Source organism: Semicossyphus pulcher, unplaced genomic scaffold (genome assembly GCF_022749685.1).
Source record: "Semicossyphus pulcher isolate SPU_LCO1_2020_fin unplaced genomic scaffold, fSemPul1.0.p SCAF_11, whole genome shotgun sequence".
NCBI classification, from domain to species: domain Eukaryota; kingdom Metazoa; phylum Chordata; class Actinopteri; order Labriformes; family Labridae; genus Semicossyphus; species Semicossyphus pulcher.
In genome coordinates this window covers 30,316,713-30,343,805 of record NW_027211615.1, presented here as the reverse complement: position 1 = coordinate 30,343,805, position 27,093 = coordinate 30,316,713, and the positions used below count along the sequence as shown (strand labels likewise).

The following is a 27,093-nucleotide window of genomic DNA, read 5'->3' as shown; positions in this document are numbered from 1 at the left end:
TAAAAACATCTGCTTTGATTTCATGAGAACTCACACAGTTTATCTAAAAGACCCGTTTGTACCTTCTACCTGCACACGTTTCATCTCTGAGATGGAGAGCAGCTGAATGCAGAAGGCCGTCCTCTGTGTGGGACTTACAATCACATGTTTTTATTCCGCTGTGTCTTTCCTGCTGCTGATAACAGTTTATTCTGAGAGGCTGTAAACCAGTCCAACCAGTCATAAACCTGGGATGATAATCTCCGTCTCCCATTCCTTCACCAACTTCCTGATAGTTGTGTTCAGAGACGGAACAGTTTATTTGTGCCGTGCTGATTCCTTCTGATCAACAGGCTGTCGGACGCTCTGCAGCGTCTCACCCAGCTTGTAAAGGTACAGTGCAACAGTTAAATCCTCTTCATGTCTTTCTTCTTGAGAGCGCGATGTTCAGATTGTTCCCACTCTTTTGTCTTTGCTGTGATGTGAAGCAGCCAGCAGCTGCTTAGCTTAGCTTAGCTTAGCTTCGCCTGTAGGATGATTACAAGGGGAAACAGCTAGCCTGGCTCTGTGTGTAACAAACTCTGCCTACCAGCACTAATGCTGAAGCTCATTGATTAGCATATATCTGTTTTCCCTCTGTACAATAAAAACCTGGCTAGTTTTACAGTCTGATGATACAGCCTCTGGGCACACCTGTGAACATGCCGGGGCGTGTAGCCAGCACTTAGTCACAAACAACTTCCAGTCAAGACTTCCTTTTCCGCATGCTGCAAATAACCACATCGACGGTACACAGCCAGTGTTGTGACCAAGTCATCTTTGCTCAAGTCTCAAGCAAGTCTCGAGTCATTTTTCTCAGGCAAGTCAAGTCACTTTTCTTCCACCCCAGATCCAGCCCTCTGACCTGTAGTATCCGCTCTGTATAAAGAGAAAACACAAGGTGTTAGCAGCCCGTCTGATAATGATATTATTGACCAGTTGATATAACCTGTTCAAAGAGTCTGACAGTGAATTGTATCTGTGTTATCTCGGCACAGACGTAGCCATGATGATGGTCTGCTCTGAGAGCGTGCTGAGGAGAAACGAGTACGACTGATGAGGCTTCTCGGTCCGTGTACTTCGCGGCCATTCGACTTCCGTTTTGAAGTCGAAAATCGGAAAACGGATAACGAGTCGTTTCCCGTTTTTCGCTTCAAAATAAGAGAATGAAAAATGGAAAACGACCCGTATCCCGTTATTTGTTTTAAAATCAGAAACCGAAAAACGGGAAATGAAAATAACAGTGCCATTTTTAATTCCAGATTTTGCCGTAGGTCTTTTTTAATGACCCGGAAGCCACCGTATGCCGCCAAAACACTTGATCTGATCCTTAGACCAGCGTAGTTCGTGAGGCGATTTCCGTGGCATGTCTTTATCTGAATATTCAGACTTTATAGCAGCCAGGAGGTCAAGTGGGATGTCCTGTGGCGATATAGCCGCAGCACTGACCGACCACTTTGGCCTCTTACGAGGCTTTTCCGAGAGGAATGTGCGCCGGTGGTGCTCTGAGCAGGGACTGGCCATGAAGGATTTCTGCCCTGACAGACGACTGGAAGGCGAAGTTGCGAAAGCAATTGAAGAGGTAGGTCAATCGTTGTCACAGAAAGATTGAGTGGTCATGAAATAAAGGATGATAAATTCTTCACAGTGTTCTGTTTATTTACTTTGGACTACGAACTCCATAGCGGCATCGTTACCTCCTATGCCATTAAAAAAAAGTCATCACCATAATCATAAGGACACATGCAAATGCAATATCCATCGCTTATACATACAGGGGGAGGGGCAAGTGTCCGGTTTTCTTATAGACCTATAGCCTATTGATTGACAGTAGATCGAACCAGTAGTGAGCGAAATCGGACTGTGACGTCACCAACAGTGTAAGCCAACGTAAAGGGGTGCCGTGTACATCAAGGGGTGTCTCTCATCTCAACAGGATTTTTTTCTCATAATAAACAGTAAGAGCAGATAAACATGCTGCCCAGTGTTAGTGTATTTTTCGTGTTTGAGACAAATAAAGACACAAGTCTTCCACTGACATTTGTGCAGCCAGGGCATAACCTAGTGATTTTATCGTCACGTAGCCTACATAGAAATAATCTGGTATAAGATGCACTGAAAAGATAGATAGATAAATAGATAGATAGATAGATAGATAGATAGATAGATGATAGATAGACATACATTCTGTATTTACTGGCTCTCCTGTTTCTAATAAACCCCCTTTGCCAATAGGTCTTAAACTTCTATTATGACACATGATTATGTAATGTGCAGTAGATCAACATGCACAGTATTCGGACATTTAAACACATGAATTAATTTCAATAACATCATAAATAAAAACTTCCGGGTCATTAAAAAAGACCTACGGCAAAATCTGGAATTAAAAATGGCACTGTTATTTTCGTTTCCCGTTTTTCGGTTTCCGATTTTAAAACGAATAACGGGATACGACTCGTTTTCCGTTTACCGATTTTCGACTTCAAAACGGAAGTCGAATGGCCGCGAAGTACACGGACCCTTCTCTTTGGGGGCTTTGATGTTGCGTGTTGCCATAGTGAGGAGTTTGACTGACAGCCAGTCATCCAATCATGACAATCACATACTGGGAGCTTTTTGAGTCGTCCAATCATGACTGCTCTGCGTACAGACCTGATAGTTAGACAGAAACTTGACAACATTGAATTTGATCATTTTATATTTAACAGCTAACATTCAAACTTATGAACACACGCAAGTCATCCGAGTCATCAGGCCTCAAGTCCAAGTCATTTATTTTTGTCACGTCAAGTCACAAGTCATCAAAACAGTGACTCGAGTCGACTTGAGTCCAAGTCACCAAGTCTCAAGTCCACATCTCTGGTAACGAGTCAGAGTGAAGCTTTGTCAGGTCTGTCCTCAACAGCAGTAAGTTCAGAGTGAAGCAACAGATTTTATAGTTTACTAACGTGATTATCAGCTAATATCCCCCCCGGGATCAATAAAGGATTATCTTATCTTAATTAAATAAAGTGTGCCAAATAAAAATACAAACAAATAACTGTGACGTCTTTAAATGTAGTCACAGTAACTAAATATGGTGAATTTAAATCTAAGCCAGAGATATGGAGAACTACAGAGTGATGGAGGTCATGACCCTGAGATTAAACATTCACGAGATGACTTTATGTTTCTGCAAACATAACTCTACTCAAGAAGATCATGCATGCAAAGGATCAGCAGGGGACCAGGAATGAATCACACCTGGTAGGTGTAATGAGCCGTGCAGGTTTCACTGAAACTGTTGAACTGCAAAAGTCTGTGTTTTTTGAGGAGCAGCAGGTCGTCCATCTTGCTGACCAGACAGCGGACATTCGGCCAGTGGATAGACGAGAGTGCAGGGTGTAATCCCCGCTGCCTCAGTTTCACGAGCTTCTCCCGTCTGCGTCTCCGGCTAATCCCATAGAGAACTGCTGCACCTCCGACAAGAATCTCTCTGAGACGTTCTGGTTCAATGAAAGCCGGTGAAAAAAGTTCAGCAGAGGACAGCCTGATGTTTAAGAGGTGACCAGAGGAGGGCAGCAGCACACCAAACAAATCAACAAAAACACGATAAGTAGGTGAGAGTGCAGGACAGAGGCTGCCTTCTGTGGCATTCACAAGTGAGTTTCTATTTCCCCAAAGCTCAAACTATTCCTGTTTCATCCCGAAGAACTAAATCTCTGCTTGATTTTACCAAAAGTAAAATCACTGGCTTTAAACTACTGACTGACTTTCACTGGTGATCACAGTTTAAAGTTCTGTTCTGTTTCTGTTTACAGCTAAAGGAGAAGATGGAGACTCCAGGGGAGGACTACATGTTCAACCAATCAGATTATGATGAATCATGTAATGAAAGCGATTGTTCATATATAGATATAGACATAATTGGACCCTGTCCTCACCAGAACAACCACAGCGTTGCGCTGGTGATTGGTCCGTATGTCCACGCCATCATCTGCATCCTGGGCCTTGTGGGAAACATCCTGGTGATCGTCACGTACGCCTTCTACAAGAGGACCAAGTCCATGACCGACATCTACCTGCTCAACGTCGCCATCTCAGACCTGCTGTTTGTGGTGTCGCTGCCTCTCATCGTCTACAACGAGCTGTCGGCGTGGCCGATGGGACCGGTGGCCTGCAAGCTGCTGCGCGGCTCCTACAGCGTGAACCTGTACAGCGGCATGCTGCTGCTCGCCTGCATCAGCACCGACCGCTACATCGCCATCGTCCAGGCTCGCCGCAGCTTCAGACTACGTTCGCTGCAGTACAGCCGCGTCATCTGCGCCATCGTCTGGGTCGTCGCCTTACTGCTGTCCATCCCTTCATTCTACTTCTACACCTGGTACGAACCGTCCCACACCAAGAGTTTCTTTATGACTGAAGAGGAGGAGAGCCTGGACTCAGGGCATCCTCAGTATGTCTGTGAGTTCATGTTCATGGACACCAACACGGCCTGGAAGACAAAGGTGGCTGTCCCCAGCACCCAACTGGCTGTAGGCTTCTTCCTGCCACTGCTGATCATGGTCTTCTGCTACAGCGCTGTCATCGTCACCCTGCTGAAAGCCAGAAACTTCCAGCGACACAAGGCGGTGCGGGTGGTGCTGGTTGTAGTGGCGGTGTTCATCATCTGCCACCTGCCATACAACGTCACTCTGCTCTACGACACCGTCCACATGTTTAAGGAGCAGTCCTGCGAAGCGGCAGAAACCCTGCAGATATCCAAGACGGTGACGCAGACCATCGCCTACCTGCACTGCTGCCTGAACCCGGTGCTGTACGCCTTTGTGGGGGTGAAGTTCAGGAACCACTTCAGGAGGATTGTCCAGGACCTTTGGTGTCTGGGGAAGAAGTACATCGTGCCGGGCCGTTCACTGGATGGCTCCAGCAACGAGGACTTGTCTTTCAACATGTGAGTACGTCTTTGTCCATCTGTGGATCCTTCAGTTGTGGACCAGAAACTTTCTCCTGAACCCAAAGGTCTCTGGAGCTGACATTGGACCTGCTGGTCTCCGGAGTCCAAACCTTTGTCAAAGCTGTAAATCCTTTTTTCATCATGTGTTGGTTTAGACTCTTGTTATCAGTCAAATTCATCTGAGGGTTCGAAGGTCATTTAAAGAACTAAGACGAATGAATGCATCAGTTATGTCTGTTTGTTTTTCTTTTTCATGTTGATAAAGTTGGTCATCATTGAATCCTCTGACGTTTTTAACTGTTTTTATGACTGCTGAGGTTTTATTTTCTATCTTCTTGTGATCTTCCACTGCTTTGTTTCTTTTTCCTCTTATATTTAGTTCCCAAAAACTTGACTCTCCTTTTACTCCTAAAAATCTTTTTCATGTAGAAGTTAACTTTTGGGCTTTTTGTGCCTTTATTGACAGGATAGTGGATAGAATCAGAAATGAGGGAAGACAAAGTGGGGATGACCTCCGGCAAAGGGCCGACGGTCGGAGTCTCTGTCACTGTGCCTCTGTACGCGAGGCACCCCGATCACTTTCAATTTAGTTCCCAAACGCCCTGTTCTCATTCAAGGTCCATTAGTCATCTTAATTCCCATATGACACACTCTTGTTCCCAACACCCTCATGATCTGCACGCCATCGCTCTCCTGCTATGAAGCTAAAGGTTTCAATACCACAGTTTCTGTTGCTGAGAGTTTAGTAAGAGCATCCTGCGGCGGTTTGTTGCTGCAAGTCAGAGAGGAAGGAAACGGTTTGTCAGCCTGTCAGCAGCAACAGGGGAGACGTTTTATTGATTTATACAAACTGCAGAGAGACTGAAAAAAAGGATCCTGAGTTTCTTCCTTCAGAACCAGAACAACCTGAGCAGTCCTCTCTGCAACATCACCGTGAAACACTCGACAATAAGATGCACCGGGAGGACAAAAGACACGTAACAAACAGCATGCTTTTATTAAAGCAGCGACATCAATACAGCAGTTACAATCATCCTAGTATTGAATGTATATGATGTTATCAGTTTTTGTTCTGGATGGATAATCAGATCACCTACAATGATCCACCGTATGTAGCATATATTTGCTAATGCTAACGGTGCTCAAAATGCACACTTAGGAAAAACATCAATAGAAGACATAATATGACTTTATATTTGATACAAAGAGTTACAGATACGAAGTGCAGCCTGCAGAACTCGACAGTCTGTGAGTGAGCACCATATCAGCCTCCCAACACATTCATAAATCAGCCACATATGGAGCCTGAAGGGAGACCCCCAGCCCCCAACCAGCCCTTACAAACTGTAGGTTATTATGTCAGTGTGTGTGTGTGTGTGTGTGTGTGTGTGTATGTGTGTGTGTGTGTGTGTGCGTGTGTGTGTGTGTGTGTGTGTGTGTGTGTATGTGTGTGTGTGTGTGTGTGTGTGTGTGTGTGTGTGTGTGTGTGTGTGTGTGTGTGTGTGTGTGTGTGTGTGTGTGCACGCTCTTGGCTCACAGTTAAACTCTGTCACACTGTACATTAAATATGAATGAGTCAGTTCACAGTCAGGCTTTCAGATCGTAAATCAACGATACAATCACATTAAGACTGAAAACACTGCAACAGCTCTGCAGCTCTGTTAAACCTCAGCTGTGTTGAACCTCAGCTCTGTTAAACCTCAGCTATGTTAAACCTCAGCTATGTTAAACCTCAGCTATGTTAAACCTCAGCTATGTTAAACTGCAGCTCTGTTAAACCTCAGCTCTGTTAAACCTCAGCTATGTTAAACTGCAGCTCTGTTAAACTGCAGCTCTGTTAAACCTCAGCTCTGTTAAACTGCAGCTCTGTTAAACCTCAGCTCTGTTAAACTGCAGCTCTGTTAAACTGCAGCTCTGTTAAACCTCAGCTCTGTTAAACTGCAGCTCTGTTAAACCTCAGCTCTGTTAAACTGCAGCTCTGTTAAACCTCAGCTATGTTAAACCTCAGCTCTGTTAAACCTCAGCTCTGTTAAACCTCAGCTCTGTTAAACCTCAGCTCTGTTAAACTGCAGCTCTGTTAAACTGCAGCTCTGTTAAACCTCAGCTCTGTTAAACCTCAGCTATGTTAAACTGCAGCTCTGTTAAACTGCAGCTCTGTTAAACTGCAGCTCTGTTAAACCTCAGCTATGTTAAACTGCAGCTCTGTTAAACCTCAGCTCTGTTAAACTGCAGCTCTGTTAAACTGCAGCTCTGTTAAACTGCAGCTCTGTTAAACCTCAGCTCTGTTAAACCTCAGCTCTGTTAAACTACAGCTCTGTTAAACCTCAGCTATGTTAAACTGCAGCTCTGTTAAACCTCAGCTATGTTAAACTGCAGCTCTGTTAAACCTCAGCTCTGTTAAACTGCAGCTCTGTTAAACCTCAGCTGTGTTAAACCTCAGCTCTGTTAAACCTCAGCTATGTTAAACCTCAGCTATGTTAAACTGCAGCTCTGTTAAACCTCAGCTCTGTTAAACCTCAGCTCTGTTAAACCTCAGCTATGTTAAACCTCAGCTATGTTAAACTGCAGCTCTGTTAAACCTCAGCTCTGTTAAACCTCAGCTCTGTTAAACTGCAGCTCTGTTAAACCTCAGCTCTGTTAAACCTCAGCTCTGTTAAACTGCAGCTCTGTTAAACCTCAGCTATGTTAAACCTCAGCTATGTTAAACTGCAGCTCTGTTAAACCTCAGCTCTGTTAAACTGCAGCTCTGTTAAACTGCAGCTCTGTTAAACCTCAGCTCTGTTAAACCTCAGCTATGTTAAACCTCAGCTCTGTTAAACTGCAGCTCTGTTAAACCTCAGCTCTGTTAAACCTCAGCTCTGCTAAACCTCAGCTCTGTTAAACTGCAGCTCTGTTAAACCTCAGCTATGTTAAACTGCAGCTCTGTTAAACCTCAGCTCTGTTAAACCTCAGCTCTGTTAAACTGCAGCTCTGTTAAACCTCAGCTATGTTAAACTGCAGCTCTGTTAAACCTCAGCTCTGTTAAACCTCAGCTCTGTTAAACTGCAGCTCTGTTAAACCTCAGCTATGTTAAACTGCAGCTCTGTTAAACCTCAGCTATGTTAAACTGCAGCTCTGTTAAACCTCAGCTATGTTAAACTGCAGCTCTGTTAAACCTCAGCTCTGTTAAACTGCAGCTCTGTTAAACCTCAGCTGTGTTAAACCTCAGCTATGTTAAACCTCAGCTATGCTCCTCTGTGTGTTTGAGCAGACAGTCTCTCTGTATGTTAAATCCTCCTGTAACATCCTGTTTCCTGCAGAATCAAATCAAACCACAGGAACACATTATCCTCGCCTGCTAATCGATGGACAGCAGCTTCTGCGTAGTTCACCAGCAGGATGAGGTTTCACTTCGGATCAGAGCTTTTAGGATCCGCTCGGCTTTGATGTGTCGGTGAAACAAGGCAGCTCTTTCTCAGCAGTTTGTGAGCTCACATTATCTTCCAGACAAAAAGCTTCAGTAGTTTCAGCAAACACAACATCTGGTTCTGATAACAGTGCTCTGGTGGCTGCAGCGACTCCGCAGCAAACAAGGAAGTGAGGTGACGTAACAGAGACACAAAGTCCAGTGATAGAGGAGGTCAAAGAACACCAGAGACCCCTGTTCACTTCCTGTTTCCAACCAGCTGCAAGTGTTGGTTTCTTTTAATGTTGATTATTTATTGTACCATGATGACACCACGTCCAACACTTTGCACAATATTCCAAACATAACATATTTCTACTATTGTCTTGATCCATCGCTCTCCGTCTGCCTCTCCTTCCATCCCTCTTCCCTTACCCATCCAGTCTCAGGTGTCTGTTCACCATGAGTGTGCTTCTGCTCCAGGTTTCTGTCTGTTATAGGAAGTCTTTCCCTGCAGGGATGCTGGAAGTCAGTCACAGTCAGGGATGCTGGAAGTCAGTCACAGTCAGGGATGCTGGAAGTCAGTCACAGTCAGGGATGCTGGAGGAAAAGCAGTCTACATGATGACGCCATACTTATGCTGTGTGACACGGTATCCTCTCCTGTATCGGGGGGTATGTTACACGCTTTGTCGGAAACTGTGCTGTTATAATCACAAGCTTCTGGTGTCAGCATGAAAAACAACTGCACATCGTTTCATAAGACAAACATTCTTTGGGCTGTGACACGAAGGAGCGTCTGCCTGTTCTCTACAGGAGCTCTGAGCCGCAGACGATGGAGGTGCTGCTCAGATGAAGACGACAGACGCCTCAGTTTGACCTTCAGACCGAACAGATGGACTCAGCAGGACCTGGAGAGTGTGCGTGATGTGTTCAGGGACCCTCTGTGCTTAATCAGCCTGATGAAGCTCACAGGCTCACAGAGTGTTGCAGTGTTTCCTCCTCGTGCAGCTTTCACACTGAACACACCACGTCTCTGTGAGTGTGTGTGTGTGTGTGTGTGAGTGTGTGTGTGTGTGTGTGTGTGTGTGTGTGTGTGTGTGTGTGTGTGTGTGTGTGTGAGAGTGTGTGTGTGAGTGTGTGTGTGTGTGTGTGTGTGTGTGTGTGTGTGTGTGTGTGTGTGTGTGCCCGTCACAGAAACGTTTGTAACATTTTATTATTAAGAGTCGATCAGTAATAAAACTTACACTTATCACAGTAACTGAATGTTAATACTCTGACAGACAATATAATGTGTTTACTGTCTTCAGATATTCTTTCACAGTTTGAGCTTAACTTCCTGTTTTCACGACGCTGGACAATCAGTGATGTCAATAGAAAACTTCCCAGAATTCCCTGCATGCTGCTGCAGGAATCGTTTAATCAGGCTGAACAAAGGTCAGCTGTTCACAGACAGGAAGAGGAATGTGGGTCACATGACTGATGATTTCTCTGCTTCATGCTGCGCTCTCATCGGTCAGTTAGTCACCGTCTGGTTCATTAAAGTCTGTTGGTCTGTGTTCATGAGGACAGTCTGAGTCCCCTCAGGTGTTCGCTCCACAGGAGGACCAACAGTGAACGAGCTAACAGGCAGGTACAGTGAGCTCAGACACAGCTAGCTGCTAATCAGTGCTAACATATAAAGAGTGTATAAACAGTGTGTGAGACGTGTTGGACGGTCTGTTCGTCCAATAAAGCGCACACACAGATTATCTGTCTGATATTTACATGAACAAATCTCCAACAGGCTCCAACAGCACAAACACGGCCCAGAGGTTACGTTCAGTGACTGAGTTAGCTGAGGGGACACCTAGCAGACAGCTAGCAGCTCCCAGCTGTCACTCAAAGAGGCCACGCCCCTAATGCTGCATCACTTTAAGCCTTAATATAATGTAAACAGGTGAGCTGTATAAAGTTGTCATGAAGAGAGAAATGAGCTGTAGACTGAAGTCACGAGAATTGAACTCTGTCCACAGGAAGAGGAAACATTCACTGTTCTGCCCTTTCAAAATAAAGGTTCATGTGACCCAAAAGATGATTTCATAACAAACGTATCAGGATACAGAAGGATTTAAAAGAAGCAGAAGCTGCAGCGTGTGTTGACTCGGACTTTAATGAAACATGTTGACACAGAAACATTAACATCACGTGTTCACGTTAACGTCAGGTGTTCACGTTAACGTCAGGTGTTCACGTTAACGTCAGGTGTTGACGTTTACATCACATGTTGACGTTAACATCAGGTGTTCACGTTAACCCTTTGAGAGCAGACGCAGACACACGGGTCTGACTTTGGTTTAAAGATCATCAGGAGCACGTTTAACACTTTATACTCATCAGGAAGTTATCATGTTAGCAGTGTGTCAGAAATACAATAAATGTGAGGATGACCTTTGACCCTCTCAAACAGGCTACACTGCAGGATGACCTCATGCTCAGGTAACTCTGAGTGTGTTTGTTTTACCTGTTTGAATAAGGTCGGCAGGGCGGGGCTTAAGTCCACACAGCTCATAAAGAACTCAACAGAGTGTGTGTGTGTGTGTGTGTGTGTGCGTGTTGCAAAACAAACGCACCTCTTCATAAAGTCCAGATTGAGTTTAAAGTTGAACAGAAGATAAAATAAGTTTGGTGTTATTCATGTTGATTTAAGGCTGCTGTGGGGTTAAACGGTCACTGTGTCACGTGTTCACTGTGTCACGTGTTCACTGAGTCACGTGTTCGCTCTGTATCTGTCCCGATGTGAGATCAATAAGTTCAGCTTCAGAACAAACGTTGAACAGACTTTCAGTCTGAGGGTAAAAACTGCATCAGACTCAAACATTCAGCTGCACTCAGCAGCCTTCACCCCTCCAGGTGGTCTACTTCCGGTCACGACCGGAAGTTTAATCTCATCTTTCATTCAGCAACAGGTGAAGAAGTTTAGTGAAATAAAGAGGAAGGCACAGCAGAGGGAGAGGGAGGCGGGTTATTACTACAGACTCATCAATTACATCAATTGTCCCGGTTCAGAGAGAGGACGAAGGGCACCAGGGCTCCTCGGGCCTCTGAGGGGGAGGGCAGCACCTCCGGCAGGAAGCCCTCGCGCTCCTCGCGCACCTCGAACTGCAGCGTGTGGCTCCGGTTGACGCAGTAGATCCGGTCCCCGAGCACCGCGCAGCGGAACGGCAGCGGGTTGTGGAGCGGGAAGGACGCGCCGCCGTGCCACACCTTCACCACCGTGTTGTACTTGTACACGCTCACCCCCGCGCGCTCCCGGTCCACGTCGAAGCGGTACACGAGGCTGCGGTGCGCCACCATGTCCGTGGAGCGCCGACGGCTCTCGTTGAACGGACACTCCTCCCACTCGTCCCGGCGGGAGTCGTAGCGCAGCAGGCGGTAGAAGAGCGAGCCGCCGGACACGAAAAGCTCCCCGCCGCACGACGTCGCCTCGTGCGCAACCGCGAAGGAGCCTTTGGGCAGCGGAGCCACCGGACTCCACCTGTCCGCGCGCGGGTCGTAGCGCTCCACCGTGAACAGACACTCCCCCCCGATGGCGTACAGGAAGCCGTCCATGGAGACCAGTCTGAGCTGGCAGCGGGGCTGGCTCAGCGGGCGGGCCGGGCTCCAGAGGCCGGTCAGCGGGTTGAAGCAGAAGACTCGGTCTGACGCTTTGGAGCGGCCGTCCGCGTGCGCACTCATCCCTCCCGCCACGAACAGGTAGTTGTACAAGGTGCACATCCCGGAGCCTTTAGCCGGGACCTCCTCCGGCAGGTGGGTCAGCGCCTCCCACTGCTGGCGCTCCGGGTGGAGGAAGAACACTCGCCGGGAGCTGGAGTCCTCCGGGCCGGGCAGCAGCGGGCTCTGCGGCCGGCTGCTCTCCCGACTCCCCCCGCGGTCCAACACCTCACAGGTCTCTGCCACAGCCAGCACCTTCCCCCCCTCCATCCTGCGGGCCAGGATGCGCTCCCTCTCCCCCGCGGTGAGCCGGCCGAACAGCCCCGGAGTGCGCAGTACCGTCAGGTAGTGGTCGCTCATGTAGCGGTAGATCCGCTCCTTGTCGCCCTCCGCGCCGCAGCTCTTCGCTTTTGTCAGCAGCTCGAAGCAGTTCTCTGCGCTGATCTGTGGCGACGTGTCTGCAGCTGCCGAGCCGAGGTGTGAACACCCATCCCCGGGGGATTTCTCTGCCTGATCCCCCTTCCTGGCCTCCATGTGTTCCGGGTTCATGTGGACCTGGTCGGTTCCGGTCCTGTCAGAGCTGAAACGCGTCTGGAGCTCCAGACTTTGTCTTTTCTCGCCACAATAAACGCCCCTCTCACTCCTCCTCTTCGTGATTCTCTGTTGCTTCAAGTTTTCCTTTCTCCTCCTCTTTACACACAAAACAGATCCGCTTCTTCTCTAACAAACGGATCCTCCTGATCCTCCATCCTCTGCTCCTCCAGCGGGGCGCGGGGGCTGCTGAAGCCGGGATTCATCGCCTGCTGTCCGGGGAGGGTTTGTGCGTCCGCCGCGCAGAGCCTGGAGCTGTCTGCGGACACAAAGGCGGACTCTCCCCGCACACTGGGCTCTGTGTTCTCGGGTTGACGCCCCTCGGACTGTGAGGAACAATGAGTGTGTGCAGAACCACAGCGACGGGCTGCTGCAGAACCTCTGTGTGCTGCAGGACTCAGTGAAGAGCACGTGCAAACGCGCGCACATTCACACACACACACACACACACACACACACACACACACACACACACACACACACACACACACACACATAGTGTAACATAGTTCATATTCTATACTGCAGACCTGTGTGATGTCCTGTCAGACGGTGTCACTCAGATGATTTTATATTACAGAAACATTAAAGCAGCTCTAAACTGCAGCAGGTGCAGCAGAGTCAGGTACACACCTGCTGTCACTGCGCAGGTGAACACCTGACTGTTGCTTTAAAGCAGATCAATAACAAGTGAAGACAAACTGCAGCAGTAAAAATACTTTGACATTTTAACTTGTTAACATGAAATATAAACATGAAACAGCACAAGAACTGTGTCCGGATCGATCTCATGCAGCTTTTCTGACGAGATTTTACTTTAATTATAACTTTGATTATATTCACTGTGTATAAAGATATATATTTATACAAACAAACACTGAGTCTGTGTGAGCGGAGTGGCAGAGCAGGCTGATAAACCACTGACAGAAACACACGTCACATTGTTTTCACTCCTTTATATTATTATTATTGTTATTATTATCATTGTTATTAATAATATTATTATTGTTATTATTATTATGTTTATCAGAAAGGATCTATTTTAAGTGTACATTTTAATGACAGTCACATGAGTGTGTTCTGTGTGTTTACACTGAAGGTCAAAAGATTAAAGTCTTAAATAATAACTGATGATTTTTCTAACAATTAATTTTTTTCTTTCAGTATAATTTGCTTTAAAATAATCCCCAAATATAAAACATGAGCAGAGTCACAGATTTGAACTAAAAGTTTAATTGACTCAGAAACATAGAAGACTTTGTTTCAGTCAGAATGTAAATCATTTGTTCCTCATTTCTCAGCCTCGTCTCTTATTTCATCACTCTGTGCTTATAAAAACACTGCGTGCACATTTTGTTCTTCTTGCTGATGTTTTCTTTTGTTCTCTGTTCTTCTGTCTGAAGCTCATATTTTCCTTCATGCTTCTCTTCGTGCAGAGCGACTGAAACACCTGAATTTCCCCCGCAGATAAACTAAGTACGTCTGATCCTCTCCACTGAAGACGCCACCTGCAGCAGCTGTAACACTCTGAGTGACCTGCAGAGGGCGCTGCAGAGCTGTGCACCAGTCAGTATGAAACCCTCTGTGGGCCTCAGACCGAAACTAAAGTGATGTTGGCTCCACCGCAGAGGCTCCATTCTTTCAGCCCTTCAGACATCTGATGAAAACAAGCGTCTCCTCGTGAGCGGGCGGCGTGCTGGTGGCCTCCGTTTAGATACAGTCATGTGAACATGGAGTTTAATATTGTTCTCAAAAGTTTTGGTGAAGTAGTGCTCGTTAAAATCCCAGCTGAGATCGTGAAACTTCATCTCTCTGAGCCTGAGGTCAGCGACCTCTGACTGTGGCTGCTCTCAGACCTGCAGCAGCTCCAGCCGACCTGTTTCCTGTCAGACTGACTCAGGATCAGCAGCAGGAGCACGCTCACATTCTCCTGAGGTCCTGATGGTGCAAACCAAACTCCATTCAAAAAACGGTCATTTTAAAGTAGTGTTCACAGACGTGTGTGTGTGTGTGTGTGTGTGTGTGTGTTAGAGAGAGTGCAGTGTAAGTTACAAACAAAATAATTACGGGCGGAGAAGGAGGAGTGTTTCCTGTGGATCTGTTCCTGCGCTCTGATTGGTGGATTCAGCAGCTGCTCAGTGGATGATTGGCTGGAGGGGAGGAGTCAATACACACACACACACACACACACTCAGGCAGAAGAAGGTCTCTTATATCACAAAGGGGAGGAGGGGTCACAGTCAATTATCCTTTGAAGTAGGTAGGATGGTGTGTGTGTGTGTGTGTGTGTGTGTGTGTGCGTGTGTGTGTGTGTGTATTGACTCCTCCCCTCCAGCCAATCATCCACTGAGCAGCTGCTGAATCCACCAATCAGAGCGCAGGAACAGATCCACAGGAAACACTCCTCCTTCTCCGCCCGTAATTATTTTGTTTGTAACTTACACTGCATTCTCTCTAACGTCCAGCAGGGGGCGACTCAGTCTGATCCTATAGAAGTCTATGAGAACATGCTCCTCCTCCTCTCCTGATGTATTCCCTCAGTAAACATGTTCCTAATGACTTTATGGTCTCAGTCTCTAGTTTCAAGTCTTCTTCAACACAGCATGATGTTCATTTAGTCACTGATGCTCCCATTGAGAGTCACACAGACCAGGAAGAGGGGAGGGGTTAGGGCGGGGCTACCTGTGATTGGCAGGTCTTCCACAGACTCTCAGCCTGCTTATAAAACTACTGAGCAGTGCTCCTGAAAAGCTCGTCTCTCTGCAGGTGGCTGACTGGCAGAGTCTCCTTGTTGTTCCTCTCCTCTGATCGCGCTCCGTGCCTCCCCGTAGACTCGCTCTGTTTCCTCTCACTCCTCGCCGTCTGACATCAGAGGAAGCAGACGCCTCTGCCTTGTCTTTCTTCCTGCCGTCAGAGCGGTGCACAGACGCCTCCTACATGCAGAGCAGCTGTTTTAATCCTCCTTTATGAGCGCTGACACAGTCACTCACTCTGTATCAGCTGCAGGTCACTGTCACTGTCAAACATTCACTTCTTCTCTAACGTCCTGAATGAGGATGTGTCAGAGTGGAAACAGGAAGTGATGTGTCCTCTACTGTAAACAGAGATCACACTGATGATGCCGAGTCTCAGAGGTTACACAGGCTTAAAGCAACACTGAGGAACTTTCATGTTGTGTGGATTTTGGCGCCCCCTGTGGACAAAGCAGTACCTCTTATCTCCACTGTGTAAAGACAAACACGTATCTGACCCCAGTGGCGCAGACGTCTCCCTCTGATGGCGTGTTTGTGTTTGTAGCTCACACAGAGGATTCTTGACTGCTGCACGTCCTCGGCTCAGGACATTCAGGTGATGTTATATTATCACTGCCCTGACTAACTAAGTGCACGTTGCATATTTATTATCTCTAATTAAGCTCTCGTGGTTTGAAGCGAGCGGCTGTAATCGAAGAGTGGAACGTGTTGATCTGTTTCCTGTCTGAGCGCGGAGCTGCCATCTTTGTTTTCCTGTGCTGAGAGAAGCCAGGGCCGAGAGCTCATTCACGTTTCAGTCTCTCTCTCGTCGGTCTTCCTGCTGAGATATAAATGAAAGTGTTCACGCTCTGAATGTTCAGTGTGTCTGCGGGCTGCACACACACACACACACACATACACACACACACACACACACACACACACACACACACACACACACACACACACCACTGAGGTAATGATCCAGCCGCTCAGACAGGAAGTGATGAGGAGAGCGCTCCATGTTTCCTCCCCCATCATTCGTCCTGCTCAGAACATGAACCGGGAGGAGATGAGTTTAACTTCATAAGAATGTGCAGGTTCAGAATAACTGAAGATATTGTGAAGATAAAGAAGTGTCTTGTTCCTGTCTGTCACTAAAACAACTGTTAGACGTGTGTTTCCATCACAGCCGACCGACGAGGCGAGGAAACGCACGGCTGAGTGGCGGCGAGCGGGAGACAAACACGGATTATTATCTGTCACTAACAGAGAGACGAGGACAGATTGTTTCCTCCGTCTGAATGAATGACGGATAATTTACTCACTAATGAGTCAATAAACAGTCATCGTGGTCGCCATGACGCCCTGATGATGGACGACCTGGAGGTACGAGCGCTTGTGTGTGGACAGGAAACGAATGCTCACAGTGCAGATGACTCTATCACCAAACTGAGGCTGATTATTAATCTCATTTAATAACTCGTTATCTATTGAAAATAGAATTTTAAATTCTGAGGATTTAAAATGACGATGATCTTTTGTTGAGCGTCTTGAGTTTACAAACATTCAAAAACGTGTTTTAAAAGTTTGAATCCGTCTCAGAACAGCAGAACCTGCCGCAGCACCTTCGTCACTCAGCGATCTGTGAGGACCATCTGCTGCCCGCCGACACACACATTCATGTTTTTACTCCTTGTGGGGACCATTGACTCAAAGCCCTCGGTCAGGACCGCGACCTACAGAAAGTGATGAAAGGGCAAACTGTCCTGACCTTCAGTGACGCAGCTGTTTGAAACACGTCCTCTCCTTCTGCAGGAAATCGGCTTTGTCTTCCCGTTCGACAGCTCTCTTTCCAGAAAACATCTGTACTTTAGAAAATGTTTTATTTTCCAGTCATGTCTCCACGTTATATAAACGCCACTTTTTACATGTAGAAGTGTCTTTCCTTTCTAAAAAATATCTTCACAATGTTCTCATGTTTCTAAAAACATCTGAACTTTTTAAAATGTTTTACTTTCTTAAAGTTTCTTTACTGTTTTCACTTTTCTAAGAAGTATCTCAACTTTCCAGAAATATCTCGACTATATAAAAATATTAACTTGCTTAATGTCCCGCTTTAATATAAATGATTTAATTAAACAAATCGTTTTGTCACATTTTACAAATATCTCTATAAAAATATATTTTCTTTACAATGTCGTCACTTTCCTTAAAACATCTGTAGTTAGTAAAAATGTTTATATTTTATAAAAACGTTGTTCCCTGCCAAAAGTCTACTTTATAAAATGTTCTCCTTTAAAACAAGTCTTCCCTTTCTTCAGTCTGTGTTTTACAGCGGTCTTTATTTCACCAAACTGTCCTCAATGTTTCCTAAAAATGTCCGTACTTTCCAAAAATGTCCATCTTTAATAAATATGATCACTTTTACCAACAGTGTCTAAACAGATCTTTACTGTTCCTCGTTACTGTAACACTCAGTAATCTTCAGCTGCTCTTCACTCACATTTCTTTCATTTAATGTTTTCACTTCTAAAAATGTCTCTACTTTCAAAAACACTGTTAAGACATTTACTTGCTGAAAATGTTCGATATTTACTAATTAATATTTATTTTTGAAAAATATATTTTTTTGTGTTTTTAAAATGTTTTTAAGTCGTTACTTTTGATTTATTTCTTTGCTTTCTCAAAATGTTTCAGCTTTTTAAAAAATCTTTTATAAAAAAGATTTGATTTCTTAAAACGTCTTTACTCACATTTGATGTTTTTTTGTAACGATGTCCTCACTTTACTCGTGTTTGACTTTCGTCCTCACAAAGATAGATCTCCTAGAACACACACACGCACACACACGCACGCACGTACACACACACACACACACACACACACACACACCGAGCGGACAGGTGTTAGTCCTGTCTGGTTTCTGTGTTGATCCGGAGCATCCATCTCTTCTTCATTCAGCCTCCATGGCAACAGTTACTATGGCGACTCCCTGGTGCTGCCTCCTCAGTGATGCGAGTCGGTGCCGCACCTTCCTCTCACCGAGGGTCACTGCTCACAGACAGGAGGTCAAAGGTCACGAGGAGGATTCAAACGATGACAGTAAACGGAATCACTGTGGCACTAAATCTGTATAACAATATTTTCAGCCGTGAGGTTGTTGTGAATTAATTATTGTTTCTGAAACATGAAAGGTTTAAAATGAAATCTAACAACAGAAAGTTTTTATTTAAAGAATGAAAGAGTGTCCCGACGTGTCGTCCTCGTGCGATCAGGACAGAGCAGGTGTCATGGATCCTGCAGAGCGTCAGAAAGGAAGTCATCCTTTCAAAGCTGCTGCTCCTGCAGCAGAACGACTCTGATCAGCTTACAGTCAGCAAAACTGTTCATTACTACAAAATAAGAGTCTGCAGCACACTTCCTGTGTGTCAACTTTAGAACTATGACATCTGTCTGTGCTTTTATTTTTCATCAGACACACACGTCAAAGCGACGTGTGTGTCTGCTGCTTTCATCCACACACACACACACACACACACACTGAAGATAGCTGGTATCATCACAGAAGTGAGAAGTCTGCGGTGGAGGAGGAAGACGTCTGATATCAGCCTGTTGGAGGAGCGAGGAGACGTCAGTGATTGACAGCTCCTCGGTCATCAGGTTGAAGACGACCTGGATTAAAACACTTTTTAAAGTACCTTACAGACATGCCTCCAACACGCTGCGTCCACTCGTCGGACATTTACAGGCTGAGGGTTATCTCTTTAAGGAGGCTCGGACGTCTCGGAGCGACCGCCGCCGCCGCTGCCGGCGAGCTCGGACATCAGATGAGAGGAGCTGAAATGTCTCGTGGAGATGTGATGAAAGCAGCGGCTCGGATGGATACTACTTTGTTCACTTTGGTACTTTTTTTATCCAAATGAAAGATTTCAATCATCAGACTTCAAGCTAAGCTAATGTTAGCAGCAGCTGGGCTCACAGAGGTCCTGTGTCTGAAAAACGTTTTCAGTGTTTTAAATATCTTGAATTCAGCCTGGGCTCACGTTAACAAACTGTGTTCTGTGTTCGGACCTCATCAGGACGCTCTTCACACGATCATTACTCTTTATCAGGGAACGACAGCTCTGAAGCTTCTGCACACATAAAAGCAGATTTGCTTTTTAACCACGTCGGTCGTTACAAATAAACAAAACTCCGTCGTTTAACCAAAGAGACTCTTATCTTTATTAACATGTATGACACGACTCGCCCCTCCCCTCCTGTACACTCCCTCTCTAATCTTCTCTTTACAAATCATTATAAAACTGTACAGTAGAAAACAAATAAAAACCATCTGAATATTTATTAAAGCTCTGACGTCAGCAGAGACACATCACTTTAAAAAATGTGTTTGGCAAAACTCCCTGTTCTCTTCTTCTTCTACAAACCTCAGGACGAAGACTGAAAGCAGGATGTGACACATTTAAAAAAGAGAAGAAGAAGAAAAGTTTTCATGCAGCGAGTTTAAAAAGAGCCTGAGAACGTTTTAATGGCGAGAGAGAAGAAGAAGAAGAGACGCTCTGAAAAGGTAGAGGAGTAAAAAAAGGTCAAAGGAAGTCAGTGAGCAGTTTTAACAAAGAATGTGAACACCAGACTCCAGCTGGTTTTTACACGTTTTTCACCTGTAAGACTTTTGCATCAATGCAGTTTATTTTTTAATTAAAGTTTTACTGGAAAAGTCTCAAACGTTTTAACTTCATTTCTTTAAACACGCCTGTGTTCACTCGAGTCTTTAACCCACTTTGCATGCAGTCAGAGTTTTTGTGCTTTCAGTCTCATATTTTGATACGTAGCACGATTTAAAGTGTGCCGAATTAGCTGTTAGCAGCTCCTGTTAGCAGTGTACCCATGGTTATAAACGTAACTATCACTGGATCATTTAAATACTGAAGAGACTTTAAAACATGAAGATTCTCAGGCAGGTTCTGCAGTGAGAGCGCACACCTTTTCCCTGTGATTTTAAACATCTCTGAGCCCCAGACATCAGAGATCGTGAATCAGCTCTTTTTTTGTGACCTTCTCGGAGACGACCTGCAGAAACACGAGGATGCAAACAGACGTCATGTTGTTGCATAACAAATATATCAAAAGATCGGCACCATAAAAAATCATACATGATAAATATAAAAAACATAATAAATAAGGAAAATATTAACTTAGATCATAAATATAAAGGCACTTCCAGATCTTTTGATCTTCACTGATCTGATGCAGGAGCCGCGCTCTGATCCTCGGCTGTCAGAGAGTCTGATCTTGAATCAGAGACTCGTCCGACACGTTCTGTGTTCTTTACTCGCTGTTTTCTCCGGCAGCTCGGAGTCATTCTGTCTTCAGAGGTTTTTCTTCGTATGAAAGAAGCTGTGTTTTGTTTCCTCTGACGTCTTCAAAGATGATTTCATCCCTTACTGATGAGAAAGAATCCCTTTCGTCCATTTCTCAGCCCGTCGTCCGACTCCAGAGTCTCGTCTCTCCCGTTTCTCCGCCTCTCATTGGTCTCTTTGGATGTTTAATCTGAACTTGGCACCACGTTTCAAAGTTTTCTAGTTTGTCCCACTGCAGAAAAACCTCCACAGCAAACAGGATGATGACATGAAAGTCACCTTCAGGAGCTCTGGGATCAGAGACCTCAGACTGTGCTGCTGTGTGCAGGGGAGGGGACGCAGTGAGCTAACCTGCTCTCATTAAAACATTTTTTATCAGCTCTGCCTGAAAGTTGACTTTATATGAAATGTTGATGCTGATCTGTTAGACACTAACATATCGGCCTGTTTGGGAACCGACATGGCGGCTACACATCGTCCTGCTCCGTTAAACGTGTGCCGAATGAGCCGTTAACAGCTCCTGTTAGCAGTGAACACATGAAGCACACAAAACTGTCACTGCGTTTCTGTGGGAAGGAAACTTAAAAACCCGACTCAGGCAGGTGCTCCTTTTTTTCTCTGGTGTCTAAGTTTCTGAATGTTTATCTGGATGGACATGAGACATGATGATGTCATCAGGAAGAGGAAGTCACACAGAATCTGAAGTGTTTCATGTGTGTGTGTTCAGAGGTGACTCAGTCAGGACTCTAAGAAGACGTGCGGCTTCATCGCCCGCTGTGTATCTGACGATCCTGCAGATGTTGACATGTTTCACAATCACATTCATGTTTGACTTCCTGTCAGCAGTTTTGCACACGTCTGTTCTTAATGGAGGTGATGAGCTCTCAGAGCCTGAGGGGATATTTTCATGCAGTACCACTAATGACCACCGGGGCAGGTGGACAGTGGCGCCCTCTCTCCTCTCACACCTCCACCTCCTGCTGCCCTCCCTGCGTGGCGTCGGAGGCTGCGGTCCCGGCGATGTCGAAGCAGGTCTCCATCATGACGCGGGACTTGCACAGGTTGACGCAGTACTCCAGCTCCGCCGTGACCTGAGCCAGAGCCTCCAGGTACTCCTGGGACTCCCGGTCCAGGTCCGGGTCCACGTCGACTGAAGACAGAGACAGGAAGAGCAGAGTGAGAGGTCAGAGTGAGAGGTCAGAGTGACACCGAACATGTCTGCAGAGAGGTCACAACTCTTACATTCAGACATACTAACACCATGATGACAAAGTGCTTTGTACTGTGACGACCCGCATGGCTGCGAAACTGTCAACACTCAACGGCCGCCATCTTGGCAAGAGGAGCGGGCGGAGGCGTGGTCGGTGCAGAGACAGGAGCAGGAACGTGTCTTCTTGTTAAACGAAGGAAACTTTTCAGCCTTCACTGGTCATTTGAGCGAAAGGTATTTGATAGTGCAATGCATGCTGGGTATCAGGTTAAGTCAGGTCAATTATATTTATAAAAGCCAACAGCACTGACGACCTCCGACCCCGTGTTTCACATGAGGAAGATCTGCCCCCTGAAAGAGAGCATGATTTAATAGCTCAACCTGGCGCCGCTCCTCCAGCAGCCAATCAGAATCCAGCCTGAGCCGTGCAGCTGGAGGGGATAATGTCTTATTGATCTCTGCAGAAACCCGAGGACCGAGCTGAAGGTGTCAGAGCGCAGTGTTTTATTGTGAAAGGATCGCTGGCGTTTCCTGGTGGTGAGCTCACAGTTTGTCCCTCTGACAGAGAAATAATAAGAAGATGTAAATATCCTCCTCCCCCCCCTCCTCCTCCTCCTCTCCCTCTCCTCCTCCTCCACCCCCCCCCCCCCCCCCCCCCTCCCCCTCCTCCTCCTCCTCCTCCTCCTCCTCCTCCGGGCTGTTTGTGTTTGCAGATTGCTCCGACAGTCTCCTCTCCAAACACTCGCAGCACGGCCGCCTGCTTCTTTTGTTCAGGATCCAGAAATAGAAACATAATGGAGGTGTAACACGAGGCCGGCGGCGGCTCTCAGCTGGAAACAGTGTGTTTGTCCACGCCGTGTGTTCGGGGTCAGGAGCTGCTCGTGCTCTCGTTTGCCGTCTGTGCTGAGAGAAGAGGAGGCTGAAGAGTGTGACACAGAGAGGATCGCAGACAGCTCTGAATCACAGCTGGCTTTGTAGAAATAATCCAGACTCACACCTCATACTAACTGTAAAGCCTCTGCAGATCAGATCTCTGATGTCAAACAAGAGACAGGTCAACCAACACACCCTGAAGACGGACTGAATCAGACTGTTCACACGGAGATGAGCTTAAGCCGAACGCTGCTCCTCCCATGTTGCTGCTAAACCCGCCTGCAGACGTCCTCTTTCACAAGGTGGGAACTAAACGTTCTCTCTCGTCTCTGACGTTCCTCTGACACAGTGGCCAAACCGTTTATTGCACCCACCGGCGTTCACATGACGCACGCTGACCTGAAAACACTTCATGATCTGCTCCATTGTGAAAGAGACGTCCGTAAAAACAGCAGTTAATCAATCCCACAATCCGTCTTCACAGCTACAGCAGGTGTCGAGCGTCCTCCGCTCTTCACAGAGACCAACATGAATCCACCATGAGACGGGAACACGGGCAGAAACCTCGAGCAGAACCAGGCACACGTCTAAAGATGGAGACAGACTGATGAGGGTAACTGAGTCAAACGTTTGATGTCTTCGTGCAGCACTGAGGAGCTTCTGAATGAACCCTGTACCTCCGTTACACCTCCATGTGTTACTCACACTCTGAGTCCATGAGACATGCGTGTTGAGTGGACGGAGGCTAAAAGAGAGATATCAGTTCAGTCTGTTTATCAAATCACAGACCCTGAGGCGTGCAGGTAAGCCCCTCCCACCTCTGACAGACACTGTTCAAGCCCCTCCCCTCGGGCAGAAGGCCGCATCAGGACCTCTGCTGCCTCCTCAACAAGGCCCCCCCACCCTGACACATTACATCACTGTTACATCACCACATCTGACTCTGACTCTGATTATCTGTACATGTCACACTGCCTAAACTCTGCAGGGCGGACACAAACAGCAGCTGTGTTTATACAAAGACGCATGTTGTTCATGATATTCTGTTTCATCTCTGTGAGTCCTGCTGCTCACTGTGAGGAGGTCATGTTGGGAGGGCGAACGTCAGAGAGATGACGTCACTGATTAGTGTTAGCTCGTCTGGAGAGCTAGCAGTGAGCTCTGTGAGCGTTCTCATCACTGAGACTTCAACATGCTCTTATTTCCACAGATACTGGTCCAGGTGCGACAGGGCCTTTACGCAGGTTTCTACACAGTTAATGCTCTTTGATGAAGAAGCTTATCGCAGTGAGAACATGCAGAATCAGCCTGCAGCATCAGACAGCGCAGTCAGGTGTGTACTCACACTCTCCGCTCCACCTGCTCGGGTGCAGCATCAGCCGGCTCTTGGCCTCCTCCAGCTCGGCTCGCAGCCTCTCGTGTTTGCTCCTCAGCTCTCGGATCTGCTGCTGCCTCTTCTCCAGCATCCTCAGCCGGGCGTTAAAGTAGAGCAGACCCTGAGGAGCGAACACACACACACACACACACACACACACACACCCTGCTCAGGTCTCTGTGACGTGAGGAGGGACTCTGCAGAGTGTCGGGGTTTTATTCAGGGCGGAGGGGGATTAGCACAAGTGGAACGAGGGGCTGCTAACCTGCTCTCAGACTTCGCTCTGTGTCCACGGCTGGATTTAATTAGGAGGCAGCCGCAGATAAAATTAGCGGGAGCGCTAATCTGCTGGTTTGAGACGTAATCTGCAGGACAAACACTGAGCGGGGGATTGAGGACGGCTGAGGGCGAACAGGTGACGCGAGGAGGATCAGTGTCACCGCTCAGCAGCACTTTATCACAGGTGCAGAAAAAACAGACTGTAATAACAGTGTAATAACAGTGTAATAACACTGTCCTAATGCTAGTAGTTTCTAGTGTTTTTATCAGGAAGGTAAGAAATGAGTTGATTGTGATGTCATCAACAAACACACGATGATGCTAAAGACAGAATCTCAGCTCTCTGCTGTAAACAGGATGAAGTCTGCTCCTGTGGCTTTTACTTCAGACTGATGTCATCGTATGAAAACTGAAACTCACCTTTTCAACATCCTGGAACGGCTGCAGAGACACAGAAACATAAATAAGAGTTTAGCACACACGTCTCACTCCGACTGCGTGTGTGTCTCTGAAAGACAAACTGCATCATCTCCCTCTAATTGAAAATAAATCACTGCCTCTCCCTCCCTCCTCGCTCTGAAGGTTAACGAGCCGCTAACACAGAGAGACAAGACGGCCGTAAAGAGCAGCCAGCCGAGGCCGAGCCGTCATTCATCATCCCTCCTCCTCCTCCTCCTCCTCCTCCTCCTCCTGCCATCTCTCACATCTAAACCAATTAAGACTAAACTGTGATTGACTCAGTGATAAACTCTGTCACAGATAAGTCTGCCCTCAGGTGATGCTGGAGTAAACTGAAGGCCGGTGCAGAGAAGCTCATGAAGATGACAGTGTGTTAGATGGAGGACAGATTCATGCTCCTGTATAATCCAGGTGTATTACCTGTGACCCAGTGTCTCTGAGGTAATCGTCATGTAGTAACAGTGAATTAAAGCTGCAGCGTTGAAAAGGACCTTCTGTGCTTGCTGGCTTGTGTCGCAGCCACAGTGCCGTTAAAGTTTTTACAAGACTCTGAATGTTCATGTGCTTTGGACACTGCACACAGTTTACTATGTGGCTCTAGTGAACCTACAAAACACGCACGCATTATGTTGCAAATATCAAATGTAGACGACAGTGTGATGACATTTGTCACACAGGGCTTAATGCTTCTCACCACTAGGTGGCGCTATGACAAAGACTGAAGATCGGCATGTGGATGTGTTCGGGGCTGGATTTTGAACCAGTCTGTAAAGTTTCAGGCAGATTGCACAGCGTACGTTTGATTTACAACAACTTCCTGTTTCAGAGGTAAACGCTTTGCGGCGACACCACGGCCACGACTTTGATGGAAACTCGAGAGATGGACGACGTTTTATCGTTCAGGTTTGTTCTGTATCCCAACTAAGTTTGAGGTGGATTGGATCGACTTCCTGATGGTGTAGGGTACAACGCCAAGAGACTTTGTAGGTCTGGACATGATTCATACTCCTACCAAATGTGGTATATGTAGGTGAATCCCACCGTAATGATGCTCTCATACACCCATGTGCCCGACACATATCACATTAGCTCCTCAAAAGATGCTTTTATTGGAACATTTAGAATGTGGAATGGATCCAATTACTACAGTACCCATAAGTCTCGGTGTCCATCACTTAGGACACATACTATAACCTCTAACTGAACTTTGTGTCACTTTTCCTTTTGTTCCTGTTTGTGCTTCTGAGTTGGAGACGATACGACAGAGAGTCAAACTGAGCAGCTGAGTCCACCTCACCTCTGACCCCGTCGTCACCTCCTTCCTCCTCTGCAGGCGCTCCACGTCGTCGATCTCGTACACTTTTATCTCAAAGGGCTCCTTCAGGGTGCTGCCCAGTGTTGGCAGGTCCACCCACTGACTCCCCACCTTCCTGCCCAGAGAGGAGGTGTCAGGGAGGGGAGCGGGGATCAGACGGCGCCGCTGGAAACCTGGTGGAAGTGAAAAAATTAAAATGAACATATGAAGCGATTTGTCGTGTCCAGAGGCAAACAGATCTTAGAAACATTGTCATGATCATGATATTAGTGAATCTAAAGGCAGGTGCACTGAAGGCCCACTCAGCTCATTATTTTTAATTAGCTTCCTCGTCTCAGTCAGTTTAGCTCCACCAATACCTCCGCCCTGTGCCAAGAACCATCCACGCTGCTGGGAAGTTCTAAAACCACCGCCGTCAAACTACAGACCTGAATTTTATCTTTAACGACTGTGTGCAAATATCGTCAGAAAGCTGCTGAACAGATTAATTTAATGATTATGACAGCGTACACTGAAACAAACACTGGTTATTAACACACTCGGGGTCTGTAAGTGAGGACTCTACAGTAGTGACAGATTGAGGAGGAGTGTGTGTGGGTGTGTGTGCTGTGGAGTGGATGGGGGGCGGGGGGCTGTGTGGGTGATAATTGGAGTTGGATATGTACACAGGGGATCGCCGAGGCTTCATGAAATATTCATGAGGCAGAAACGAGCTGAGATCCACAGACTGATGGCAGGCAGATCACACGAGGGCTGGTTCCATATGCATCAGGCTGCCTGACCCGGGTGACGCCGCCGCCGCCGCCGCCGAGCCGCCGAGCCGCATGAATCACAATCAGCTGCTGTACGGCAACACCACAGAGGC

The 27,093-nt window shown here is 46.7% G+C and overlaps 3 protein-coding genes across 5 annotated transcripts in view; 1 reads left to right on the top strand and 2 right to left on the bottom strand.

Moving 5' to 3' along the window:
• Positions 1–286: 286 nt before the first annotated feature.
• On the top strand, positions 287–5,216 carry LOC138585172 (C-C chemokine receptor type 6-like). Of its 3 annotated transcripts, none has more exons than XM_069657453.1 (2): positions 287–372; positions 3,822–5,216. In XM_069657453.1, exon 2 carries the CDS (start codon positions 3,834–3,836, stop codon positions 4,953–4,955), a length of 1,122 nt encoding a protein of 373 aa, XP_069513554.1. In that variant the 5' UTR covers positions 287–372; positions 3,822–3,833; the 3' UTR covers positions 4,956–5,216. The 3 variants fall into 3 exon arrangements, with proteins under 3 accessions (XP_069513554.1, XP_069513556.1, XP_069513555.1); XM_069657455.1 differs by lacking the exon at positions 287–372 and adding an exon at positions 3,282–3,616; XM_069657454.1 differs by lacking the exon at positions 287–372 and adding an exon at positions 3,282–3,620.
• A 5,265-nt stretch (positions 5,217–10,481) lies between these two features.
• LOC138585166 (kelch repeat and BTB domain-containing protein 11-like) lies at positions 10,482–12,848 on the bottom strand. Its single transcript, XM_069657445.1, has one exon. It carries the CDS (start codon positions 12,578–12,580, stop codon positions 11,369–11,371), a length of 1,212 nt encoding a protein of 403 aa, XP_069513546.1. The 5' UTR covers positions 12,581–12,848; the 3' UTR covers positions 10,482–11,368.
• An 8,203-nt stretch (positions 12,849–21,051) lies between these two features.
• Positions 21,052–27,093, bottom strand: part of LOC138585141 (kinesin-like protein KIF26A) — a 51,860-nt gene continuing 45,818 nt past the window's right edge. The window contains exons 13-16 of the mRNA XM_069657405.1: positions 26,211–26,401; positions 24,875–24,895; positions 24,146–24,296; positions 21,052–21,867 (exon numbers count right to left, since the gene is read on the bottom strand). Coding sequence (XP_069513506.1) covers positions 21,680–21,867; positions 24,146–24,296; positions 24,875–24,895; positions 26,211–26,401 — 551 coding nt within the window. The 3' untranslated portion in view covers positions 21,052–21,679. The remainder of the gene's footprint in view (positions 21,868–24,145; positions 24,297–24,874; positions 24,896–26,210; positions 26,402–27,093) is intronic.